Raw genomic sequence first — 11,901 nt, 5'->3', positions numbered from 1 at the left:
ATTGCTTCATCTAACAATAGTCTCAGTTCCAGCAGCCAATCAGAACCGAGCTTCTGTGTCACGTGATCTTGCAGGGGAGTGTATTAGGTGAGCTTTGGGGGTTTGTTTGAAGCTGTCTGATGCCTGGACCCTCGAGATAAGACCCCATTTCTCTCTCCTCGGTCAGATTTCAGGTAAGGGAGACTGTTGAACCTCATCACCCATAATGAAGAGTTTGTTAATGTCAGTTTATTCTCTTGGTTTCTAAAATCTGTGATTTGCATGCTCATTGGATAAAATTCTGACTTTGTGATAAATAGTATCAGATGGTTCACATCCTTTGGGTTTTTCCTCTTAACATTCCTGCCACCGTCAGCTTGTGATATTCCAACCGGAGTAAAAGTGGCTCTCGGTTATTAAACTAAAACTCCAAAGTGAGACCGTTAATCTGCTGTTAAGACTCTGTGGATTTGGAGAGATGAGGTCAGACACACCGTGCTCAGATTTCGTGCTCTCCTTATCAAATTAAGCTTTATCCGAGTCATTCATTTAAGTACTTTTACACGAAATAGGTTGAAGACCCCCAACAGCCCCAACATGCCTTAGCTGCTTAAAGGTGAAAAGTGGAAAAAGTGAATAATCTTTTGAGATTAACCATTAGAAACGGACACCAAAACGAGACCTTTTCTTAGAACAAAGTTCCCTTTTATTGGCCATTTGTGCCATAACTTCTAACCAAGTGTACACAAGGTCGCTGTTCGTGGATTGAGTCCATTCTCAAGTTCACAGGTGTCTTGACAGATGAACAACAGGTTATATTATGTACATATTCTGCATGTCAAAATGTGGGATGTTTCTGTTCTTTTACATTTGAGAACCTAACAAATTAGTTTTAACACGTCTAAACACAAAGTTTTGGTGCAACATGAGAGGACTGCCAAGGTTTAAAGTTTTGTGAATAGAAATGTCTGTTGCCACAAATAATGCATTAATAAAAAATGTGAATAAAGAAATTGAGTATCTTTCTCAGTATGAATGAAACACAATCATGTTGTTAAACAAAATATGTTGCAAGTTTAATCGCAGATATAATCTTTGAAGTCAGTAGGAACAATAAGGGGCACAAACTATGTACGTTTCAAAAATAGATGACAAGGACACATGTGTTGTTGATTTACATGGTGAATGAGTGGCAGGCTGGATGAGATCAGCCAAGTTCATTGTTTGGAAGACACCTGTCCAAACCTTTCTTTATTATTGGCAAGAATAGCCACCTCCACTCATTCATCACATGTTTATAATGTGACTGTATATTTCCTGGTGGACGTGCGGCATTCGGCCTCGAGAACATCTCTTCCTAGGACTACGAATCTATTTTAAGTGGTCGCCAGTTATTATTTAATAAACACAATGTAGAAATATTGCTCATATGTATGACGTTAAGGGTCAGAAGTTTGAATGTAAACATGGACCTCATGATGATTTATAGCTTATATTTATAACTTTGGATAAGATGTCCAACTTGGAATTGATCAACGTCATTGTGTAACCAGGACGGATTTGCTTTTATCAGGTATCAAAAAGTCATGTCCGACACAGAGGAAGTCGTGGAGGAAGAAGTGCAGTAAGTATGACCTCATTGCATCTCAAACATTGTAGCCTTTTTAGGGATGTGTTCAGAATGAAATTTAGCGTACTACTTACTAAGTAGGCAGTGCAGTTCATTTTGCACAGCATTATTTACTTTACAGTAGATGTATTACATTACATTATCATCACGTGACGACATCAGGTTGCATGTGACTTGACAACACATTGCTATTCACTTTTAATTCATGTTTGTGTCAATATACGTCTGTGCATACTACACACAGTGTATACTGAAATAAAGGATTGTATCTTGGTATGCTATTCCAAACTTCACCCAAGTCCTTCAGCTAATCTTATGCCATTCATGAATCATCTTGTATATTATATAATCAACTCGGTCATTGTTCATCTTCCGCTCTTTTCTTTTTCTCCCTTCACCGTGTGCTTGTGTAGGGAAGGTAAGCCAGTGTACCATTAGTCATATCCATGCACTAATCTTATGTCAGGAGCGCATGAGACCACTTTACTATAGACACAAGTATTGCATTTGTTATGTGCATGTTCAGAATGACTGTGGAATTGAATTACACGAGATATGTGGAGTAATGCTCAGAACTTCCTCTCGGATGTTGCCCCAATCCCCTTGTGTGCTGTCCAATGATCTACTTGTATTGATGGATTTCTTTACTTTGGGGAATCGTGATGTCTAAAAGACATATTTAGTTTCAATCATAATTATAGTAAGAACGTAGAAACACTTCTTGTATAGCTCATCTAAATATTTCTCATTTACAAGCTGTTGGGTGGATCTCAATGTTCTGACAATGATGATGACATGTGCACTGAATGAACACTTGATTCAGCATCTTGATAATGTAAAGACTGATCTCAGACTCCTTTTGCTGTTAAATCTATTGGCTACTAATCCTTATTATGTTCACACTGCAGTGGAGGAGGCTGAAGAAGAAGGTAAAAACAAGTTTATTGTTTTTCACCTGCATGCGTTTTAATTCAAAATCAACTTTAAAAGTCATTCATGATTTCTATTAGAAAATAATGTATTAGGTTAATAATTGAATAGTTGATTGGAAATCCCTGTTTCTTTCTAGACAAGTGTCTGTCACATCCAAATATTTGACACGCATGTGAACATACGTTTATTCATTTACACGATGTGCTAATATTTATTTCTTGCTTAATTCTGTCACACGTTCGTTCCATTTCCTCTCCATCAGAAGTTGAAGGTAAAGCTTTTGGATTTATGATTTATTTAAGTCATTATTTCATTCACTTAAGAAATTTGCTGCAGGATAATTTTTATCCACTTACAAGTCATACATCTCACATGATTTTCATTATTTGACAATCGTCCTCCATTTTAATTGTTTCTTTAGTGCAGCCTCCCCCAGAGGAAGGTAAATCATCCACCTTCTCTTTTGATTATAATTTCTTCTTAGACATTATTTGAAAGTAAATATTTTGTTTTATATATTTTCTTATTAGAACCAGCCCCCGAGGTGGAAGGTAACATTTCCCCAATTATATATTTTTGTGATTACTTCATTTATTGTAACCTTGTGTATTTTGTTTATTAACTGTTAATTTGTATGTCATTATTACAGAAGAATATTGATAGGTTATTTTCTAAATATCAGATCAACACTCAATCTGTGCAATATAGAAAATTCACCAAAACATTTACAAATGAACGAATATTATCCATTTCAGCAATTTGAGTCCTTTTCTTTTAAGAAAACGCAACTATAGTTTTAACTAATTATTTCATATTTGTACAGAAGTGCCTGAACCGGAACCTGAAGGTAAAACTCTTTATAACTTTAACTTGATATGCACGTACGGATTATTATTCCAACATTTTAGTATGGACACATTTTTTAGCTGATTTGTGGTGAGATGTGCAGGAAAAACATCTGGTTATTTCACGCTTTGTGTTGGTGTAATTGGTCACCACCCATTCAGTTCAATGCATTTATTTCTATGAAATCTGATTTAGTGGGTTTATGACATGAATCGTTTTCTCTGCTCATTACATTAAATGTGATGATTTCATGATGTAGATGTAAAGGTTTGTCGCAACGGGAGGGTGTCTGTTTGCGATCCATGTGCGTGAAGTTTGCATGACTTGATTCGTAGAGTATATGAGCTTGTTTTCATCGCATGTGCAAGATAAGGTCTGTCAGAACATTGGGTCGTCACATCAAACTGTTACCAAAAATAATGAGCCTGAAGAAAATGCACAGCTGAATATGTAAAATAGAATAATCCCATTTTCCTGTTTTCAGTTTACATTTGTTTGTTAATATGCTTCAAATCAAATTTTTGTTGATGTAATTTTCATTCCTTCCTCTACTGTGACGTGTCAGAAGCCCATGTTGAGGAGGAGACCACAGGTACATTATACACAAGATATATGATTACTTGTGAAAGTAAAATGTGACGTGTGCTGATCTCGGTATGTCTCGGCTGATGGATTTCCTGTGTTTTTCTCCCCAGATGAGCTAAAGCCGAAGCCAAAGTGTGTTCTATAATCTCCTTAGCCTTTGCTTTCTTTAATACACATATTCATAGTGTTTTGATTCACGAACCACACTTTTACAGGTTCATGCCCAACATCACTGCTCCAAAGATACCCGAGGGAGACAAGGTGGACTTTGACGTGAGTAAAATGTGCTTTGTTTCACCTATTATCCATCCCTTCCTGTGAAATCCTCCGAGTAAATGTAAGTGTGTGTAACAGGACATCCACAGAAAGCGTCAGGAGAAGGATTTAACAGAGCTGCAGTCTCTCATTGAAGCTCATTTCATCCAGAGAAAGAATGATGAAGAGGAACTGATCGCTCTGGTCAACAGAATCGTGAGTGCTGCGTACATTCAGCATCGCACATATTGGGTCATGTTGTGGATCAGATATCTATTATTAAAGTGCCAAAATAAGTCTGACTACATTAAGCTGCTTCTGTAACAGTTTTCTTTGTGGACTTCATGCAGGAGAAGCGTCGTGGGGAGAGGGCAGAGCAGCAGAGAATCCGTGCCGAGAAAGAGAAGGAGAGACAAGCTCGTCTCGCTGTGAGTGATGCTTCCTTCGGCCGATAGGACACTTCCATAATGCCACGGGAAGTTGAACGTAACGACAAACTAATACTGTAGTGCATCTCTGCAGGAGGAAAAGGAGAGAAGAGAGCTAGAGGAACAGAGAAAGAAACTGGATGATGATGCCAAGAAGAAGAAAGCTCTTACCAACATGACGCACCAGTATGGAGGAATCCAGCAGAAGGTCTGAATGAGGAGATTTCAGAGATGCCCGGTTTCACAGACGAGGCTTAAGACCAGTCCCAGACTAATGTCTTAACTGAAAACAGTTTGCTCTGACATATCTTAAAATATGTCAGCGTCATTGTTTTGTCTCGAGATGCACACCAGTGCTTTAGTCAGATTAGGATATTTAAGTCACTTTTATTAAAATGCCTTCGATAAGAATATCATAGTCCTGCCTTAAGCTTAGCTTTGTATGTGAATCCGGGCCTCAGTCCTGAAATGTTATATTAGATGGATTTGATTTAAAAATTGCACTGAAATGATTGACATTAGATCATGATGATAAGTACGTTACATAAGTCGCATGGCTACCTTCAAATGCACATTAATGGTAAAGGTGGTTTTTGGACGCATAATGGTGTGGTTACAACATCTGCAGGCAAAAATGTGTCAGATTGTGCTTGTGTGTATTCCTGCAGGGAGAGGGCCGCAAAGGGGCAAAGAAACAGACGGAGAGAGAGAAGAAGAAGAAGATCTTGGCGGACAGGAGGAAGCCACTTAACGTTGATCATCTGTCTGAAGATAAACTGAAGTAAACTCGCTCACACACTTATTCTGGAAGAAATTTGATCGTTCAGATTTATTTTTGCTTGGTCGTGTCTATAATGACAAGCTTCTGATTGGTCTTCGCAGAGAAAAGGCCAGTGAGCTTTGGCAATGGATGATGCAGCTGGAGGCTGAGAAGTTCGACCTCGGCGAGAAACTAAAGAGACAGAAATATGATGTAAGAATTGTTTTTCACATTTTGTGGTAGTTTAACGATTTAAAATTCATTCATTTAAATTTTGTTAATCTTAAATGCACATTGCTGTTCTTTTTATTTGTATCGCATTTACACCTTCACGGAGCTTTACAGGAAATCTACATAAAAATGCCACCAAAATGCAATTATTCATAACTATTTTTTATTCCTCCCCTCCAACCGCAAGTCATGTAAAGACACACTTTACACAATCTGATCTATTCATGTAAAATCCCATCAAGCTATTTATAAATAAAAATCATTTTTTATTATGAGGTACAAAGGGGTTTTTATGTTTACTTAAAGTTCGGGGAGCAATAAGCGATATGTCATAAAAGAGCAATAGTACATTAGATGCTAATACAAAGTTACTAGTTTCAACAAAAGCTAGACCAGCTAGTTTATAAGTTCAGATCTTTGGAGCTGTGATCACAGCGTCCATGGCATGCCTGTCTAAAACTGTGACTTGCTTCCAGATAAATGTCCTCCAGAGCCGAATCAATGAACAGCAAATGTTGTGAGTAACTGGTTGTAAGAGCGTAAAGCTCACGGGTGTTGTAGGTCAGACGCGTCACGTGTCTAGGCTCTCGATCGATTGCCGGGACATCTGCTCATCCTCAGGTTTCCATCCTGTTGGTTCAGTTTTGTACTTTGTGCTTAGTAAGGCTTCCGTGTTTGTCCCTTACAGATCACACAGCTACTCGCTAGAGTCCAAGATCATCAGAGGTAAGTACGCTGAGCCACACTGGTCACTTTCCCCTGGTTTCAAAGGGCTTTAGGTACAGAGGAAGAAAGAAGAGGAGCAAAGTTTGCTTGTCCTGTCAAGCCGACCAAGATGAATGGTGATTGTTGTGGGTTTGGTGTGCTTGACAGACCCCTGCTCTTCTCAGAACCTTGGCCTGAGGAGTCGAGTTTGGAGATAGCTCAGCATGTTGTCTCGACAAGACTGTTTTTTGCCTGTATGTGACCTGTCAAAAGGTTGGGACCTGCCTTTTTATATGAGTGTATAGTCCTAAAAAAAGAATCAGACTCAGATGGAAGTATGTCGTTTAATTTTGTATATGATATTTAATATAAAATGTATTCCTAGTTCTTATGTCGTAGGTAGGCTGCTACTTGTTTTATTTTTCATTTGTTTTACTTTTTATCTGACATTGATATATATATTTGTATACAAATACATAAAATTTGTAATAAATATTTAATGTATTCATTTCTTTACAAAACAAATAGCAAGCCTTTAAGTTGATTTGTCATATCATGAAAAACATGAACTCTGTTGACCCCAAACATTTGACAGGTCTTGTATGTTTGCATGTGTATTTGTGTAAATAATATGTGCCTCCGCTAATTCTGTGATCCGCCACTCTTGCTAATATTCATATTTCACTTAAAAAAATTATTCTTGTATTCGGTTGTTGAATTTGTAAGAAATCATCACTTAAGACAGTTTAATCATCGGTGTTCAATATAGACTCAATGTTATTTTCTTTGCAGTGCCAAAGGTCGTGGAAAGGGTAAAGTTGGTGGGAGGCTGAGATAAACAAGCAGGACATGGAAGTGCTCAAGAAATCCAGAAGTTTTTGTCACTGTTGCAACATAGATAGTTGTGGTCATTTTGAAGCTGTTGTGCTGTTCGATTGCAGTGTAAAAACAGTAAAGATACTTTTTTTGCTTTTGTCATGTTGTCTTTCTTTTTAAAGGTCTTGATATCCAGAAATCCTTAGAAATATTGTATTAAGAACAAAATGGTATTTTTGTACATCGCATTATCAACTGATATAACATGTCATAAGCAATAATAAGGCCATGGGTTTGCAGGGGTTCTCCTTTTCGACTCCAAGGCTCCCTATTGTATTAAACAATCCAACGGCCCCACTCACAAAACCACAATTTCTACCCAATAAAATATTTAAGCTCTTAAATATTTTAAACTAAAAATGGCCAAATAAGAAATAGTTCATGTAATTCAATGCTTCTGTAATAGTCTAATTTCACAATATTGGTCATTTTGAGGCCCCCTTGGAAGTCAGCTATGGCCCCCTTGTGGGCCCCTGTCCACCTGTTGATAACCACCGGATTTGAGGGAATAAATGTTAAATAGATTATGAACAATTCTAGATGACAATCATTGCTTAAATTGTTTCCCATAGCAAAATAACCAATCAAGATATTAATGCTGTCCCGTAGGGCAATGCAATTTACTCAAACCGCCACTGGTGGGCGCTGAAATGCACTCACGCAAGTTTATTATTAACGACAAAAAGAATTATTATAAACATTCGTCTATACAATGAAATACAATAGATATATAACAAAGATTTGCACATTAGGGGCTATTGTTAATTTACATGATGATATTAAAGAATTTACAAGTTTTCAATGTTTTAATTGCTTTTTGCTTCATTCAAGAAAGAAACAGATTCACTCCGATTTTCTATGAAGTAAAGCAAAAAAAGGTTGTTGTTTTTTTTACAGGAAAATGTACATTTGTGAACATACAATTTTGTCATTAAAATAATCAAATTAATTATATCAATCTGACTATACTTGATTCTACAGTTCTACCAAATACCAACTAAAATATGTTCCCAAAACAATAGAAATTGGTCATCAATGTTTCTTGTGGTAAGATCACATACATTTAGCCAAAGTGGTCTTACAAATGTGCAGTGCCAGAATAAGTGAACCACAGTTTCAGGGCAACTGTCACAAAAGGTGCAATAAACATCAATATAAGTTTTCAACTTTATAAAGTCATGTTTTACAGGGTATATTATGTATTAATTTGAATGATACCTTCTTAACTTTGTAATTAAATAGTGATTAGGTATAAGCCATTCCTTTTACCACACAATATATTTTGGAATCGCTTTACAGAATATAAGGCAAAGTCACAGAATTTCTTTGAAATAACTCCTTTATAGATCTGTTTTTCGCATTAAGGGAAAAACAGATATTGTTTTGTTTAAATATTTTGATATTTTGAAATTGTTTATTTGCAAATAAATTCACAACAGAAAAGCCTTGGCAGTGGTTGGTTGGGGGGTGGAGGAGAGTACTGACACAGAGACAATTATATTTAGAGAGTTGGACTTGAACCTTGGTGTTAGTGGTTTCTGACATTGACAATGTAACATTTCAAGAACACTTGCAAATGTGCAGAACCCTTTCAAAAGTTTTAAAAACAACTTACTGAATTACGACGCATGAGCGTTTGACGTTTTTTATACCAGAAGTTTAACTACTTTCTTGGATTCCATATACTAAGGGATTTGAGCCAGAACGTTCACACACTAAATATGAAATTTCAACCACTGACCCATAAGTTGTGCAGCCTTTAATTGAAATATATAACACATGTTGATCCAAAGAAGGCATCTTGTTGTCAGTAGTTGGTAGCTCAGTGTGATGAGAACTGGGCTGCAGTACAAGAACACCCAGGTTCATGCCACTGTTTAGATGGTGTTTTTCTCTTGCAGACTTTCCAAAGAAGGTGTGGTGCTGTAAGCGATTGGTAGCTCAGTGGTGCACCTCAGGGTGTTCTCATTGTTTTGTGGTATGGAAGGAAATATAAGCTGTAGTTGTTGCAGCCTTCCTCAGGTATAATGTACTGTTCTCATACGTAATGGGGTATATATGTTTGTCAGTGTACAGAAAATGTTGTGTTGGTAATGAGGGTTCAAGTCCTGCTTTTGGTGTCTGTATATTTCTCATGGAGAAGTAGAAGTATTTGTAGTATGTGGTGTCTTGTGGCTCAGGGGTAATGAACACTGGCCTTGTGCTTAGTGGATTAGGGTTCAAGCCCAGCTTTGGATAATGTATAATTTTTTTATGTGGCCCAGGTATGTACTGAAATGTTAAAATAACAAGGAGAATGGTTTGTTAGCTGTATTGCCTAGTGGCTCATGGGGCATGAACGATGGCTTTGGTCTTCGAGGTTCAGGGTTCAAGCCCCGCTTGGGGCATATACTTACCTTATTTTCTATATGGTATGTATAGAAAAGATAAAATTACCAGGAGAATTGTTACAAGCATGCAGTGTCCAGTGGCTCAGTGGTAAGGAACATTACCCCTAGATCAAGAGGTCTGGGGTTTGAGCCCGGGTGTTGACCTGCATCTAAATGGTGACCTGCAGGAGAGGGAGGAGTAGGAGTAGGAGACACATAGAGAAAAGAGAGAGGGGCAGGGGAGGAGAAGAGATGGAAGGCGTGGAGTAGGAGACGCAGAGACAGGAGGAGTAGGAGAAGAGAGAGGGGAGGAGTAATTGAAGGGGAGGAGTGAGAGAGCAGGAGAGGGCCCAGGGGAGGAGTAAAGCAGGGGAGGAGCAGCCCAGCAGAGCAGGAGAGGGCCCAGGGGAGGAGTAGAGCAGGAGAAGGCCCAGGGGAGGAGTGGAGCAGAGCAGCAGGAGAGGGAGAAGAGAAGGGGCAGAGCAGGAGAGGGAGTAGAGTGGAGAGGGCTCAGGGGAGGAGGAGCAGCGCAGGAGAGGGCCCAGGGAGGAGTGGAGCAGAGCAGAAGGAGAGGAGAGGAGAGGAGCGGAGCAGGAGAGGGCCCAGGGGAAGAGTGGAGCGGAGCAGCAGGAGAGGGAGTAGAGAAGAGCAGGAGAGGGCCCAGGGGAGGAGTGGAGCAGAGCAGCAGGAGAGAGAGGAGAGGAGAGAAGAGAAGGGGCAGAGCAGGAGAGGGAGTAGAGTGGAGAGGGCCCAGGGGAAGAGCGGAGCAGAGCAGCAGGAGAGGGAGAGGAGCAGAGCAGGAGAGGGCCCAGGGGAGGAGTGGAGCAGAGCAGCAGGAGGAAGAGAAGGGGGAGAGGGCCCAGGGAGGAGCAGAGCAGGAGAGGGCTCAGGGAGGAGCAGAGCAGGAGAGGGCCCAGGGGAAGAGTGGAGCAGCAGGGGAGGAGCAGCGCAGGAGAGGGCCCAGGGGAGGAGTGGAGCAGGAGAGGGAGTAGAGTGGAGAGGGCTCAGGGGAGGAGGAGCAGCGCAGGAGAGGGCCCAGAGAGGAGAGGAGCGGAGCAGGAGAGGGCCCAGGGGAAGAGTGGAGCGGAGCAGCAGGAGAGGGAGTAGAGAAGAGCAGGAGAGGGCCCAGGGGAGGAGTGGAGCAGAGCAGCAGGAGAGAGAGGAGAGAAGAGAAGGGGCAGAGCAGGAGAGGGAGTAGAGTGGAGAGGGCCCAGGGGAAGAGTGGAGCAGAGCAGCAGGAGGAAGAGGAGAGAAGGGGCAGAGCAGGAGAGGCAGTAGAGTGGAGAGGGCCCAGGGGAAGAGCGGAGCAGAGCAGCGGGAGAGGAGCAGAGCAGGAGAGGGCCCAGGGGAGGAGTGGAGCAGAGCAGCAGGAGGAAGAGAAGGGGGAGAGGGCCCAGGGAGGAGCAGAGCAGGAGAGGGCTCAGGGAGGAGCAGAGCAGGAGAGGGCCCAGGGTAAGAGTGGAGCAGAGCAGGAGGAGCGGAGCCCAGGGGAGGAGTAAGAGAAGAGCAGCCCCTTCTCTACCCCTCCCTTTCTCTACCCCTCCCTTTCTCTACCCCTCCCTTTCTCTACCCCTCCCTTTCTCTACCCCTCCCTTTCTCTACCCCTCCCTTTCTCTACCCCTCCCTTTCTCTACCCCTCCCTTTCTCTACCCCTCCCTTTCTCTACCCCTCCCTTTCTCTACCCCTCCCTTTCTCTACCCCTCCCTTTCTCTACCCCTCCCTTTCTCTACCCCTCCCTTTCTCTACCCCTCCCTTTCTCTACCCCTCCCTTTCTCTACCCCTCCCTTTCTCTACCCCTCCCTTTCTCTACCCCTCCCCTGGGCTAGGGTTAGGGCTACTCCCTTTCTCCCCTGGGCCCTCTCTACTCCTCCCTTTCTCTACTCCTCCCTTTCTCTACTCCTCCCTTTCTCTACTCCTCCCTTTCTCTACTCCTCCCCTGGGCCCTCTCTACTCCTCCCCTGGGCCCTCTCTACTCCTCCCCTTCTCTCCTTCTCTACTCCCCTTCTCTCCTTCTCTACTCCCCTTCTCTCCTTCTCTACTCCCCTTCTCTCCTTCTCTACTCCCCTTCTCTCCTTCTCTCCTACTCCTCTACTCCTCTTACTCCTCCCCTTCTCTCCTACTCCTCTACTCCTCCCCTGGGCCCTCTCTACTCCTCTACTCCTCCCCTTCTCTACTCCTGGGCCCTCTCTACTCCTCCCTTTCTCTACTCCTCCCCTGGGCCCTCTCTACTCCTCCCCTTCTCTCCTTCTCTACTCCTCCCCTGGGCCTTCTCTACTCCTCCCCTGGGCCCTCTCTACTCCTCCC

At 41.7% G+C, this 11,901-nt stretch overlaps 1 protein-coding gene across 2 annotated transcripts; it reads left to right on the top strand.

Moving 5' to 3' along the window:
* Nucleotides 1–70: 70 nt before the first annotated feature.
* On the top strand, nucleotides 71–7,327 carry tnnt2e (troponin T2e, cardiac). 2 transcript variants are annotated; one of them, XM_079453988.1, is made up of 15 exons: nucleotides 87–173; nucleotides 1,553–2,538; nucleotides 2,964–2,984; nucleotides 3,073–3,093; nucleotides 3,366–3,389; nucleotides 3,954–3,980; nucleotides 4,084–4,105; nucleotides 4,189–4,246; nucleotides 4,328–4,444; nucleotides 4,579–4,656; nucleotides 4,751–4,864; nucleotides 5,325–5,437; nucleotides 5,539–5,629; nucleotides 6,336–6,373; nucleotides 7,145–7,327. In XM_079453988.1, the coding sequence occupies exons 2-15, from the start codon at nucleotides 2,394–2,396 to the stop codon at nucleotides 7,188–7,190; spliced, it is 915 nt and encodes a 304-aa protein (XP_079310114.1). In that variant the 5' UTR covers nucleotides 87–173; nucleotides 1,553–2,393; the 3' UTR covers nucleotides 7,191–7,327. The 2 variants fall into 2 exon arrangements, with proteins under 2 accessions (XP_079310115.1, XP_079310114.1); XM_079453989.1 differs by lacking the exon at nucleotides 2,964–2,984 and having other exon boundaries at nucleotides 71–173; nucleotides 1,553–1,651; nucleotides 7,145–7,326.
* The last annotated feature ends 4,574 nt before the right edge of the window (nucleotides 7,328–11,901 follow it).

The sequence above is a fragment of the Barbatula barbatula genome (assembly GCF_947034865.1).
Source record: "Barbatula barbatula genome assembly, chromosome: 4".
NCBI lineage: Eukaryota > Metazoa > Chordata > Actinopteri > Cypriniformes > Nemacheilidae > Barbatula > Barbatula barbatula.
Note: the sequence above shows the minus strand (reverse complement) of the source record. Positions and strands in the feature narration are given on the sequence as shown.

Coding starts and splice junctions, on each gene's coding strand:
- tnnt2e (XM_079453988.1), top strand. CDS start 2,394: ATGATGATGACATGTGCACTGAATGAACACTTGATTCAGCATCTTGAT. Junction 3,094..3,365: donor ACCAGCCCCCGAGGTGGAAG/GTAACATTTCCC, acceptor ATATTTGTACAG/AAGTGCCTGAACCGGAACCT. Junction 3,390..3,953: donor GCCTGAACCGGAACCTGAAG/GTAAAACTCTTT, acceptor GTGACGTGTCAG/AAGCCCATGTTGAGGAGGAG.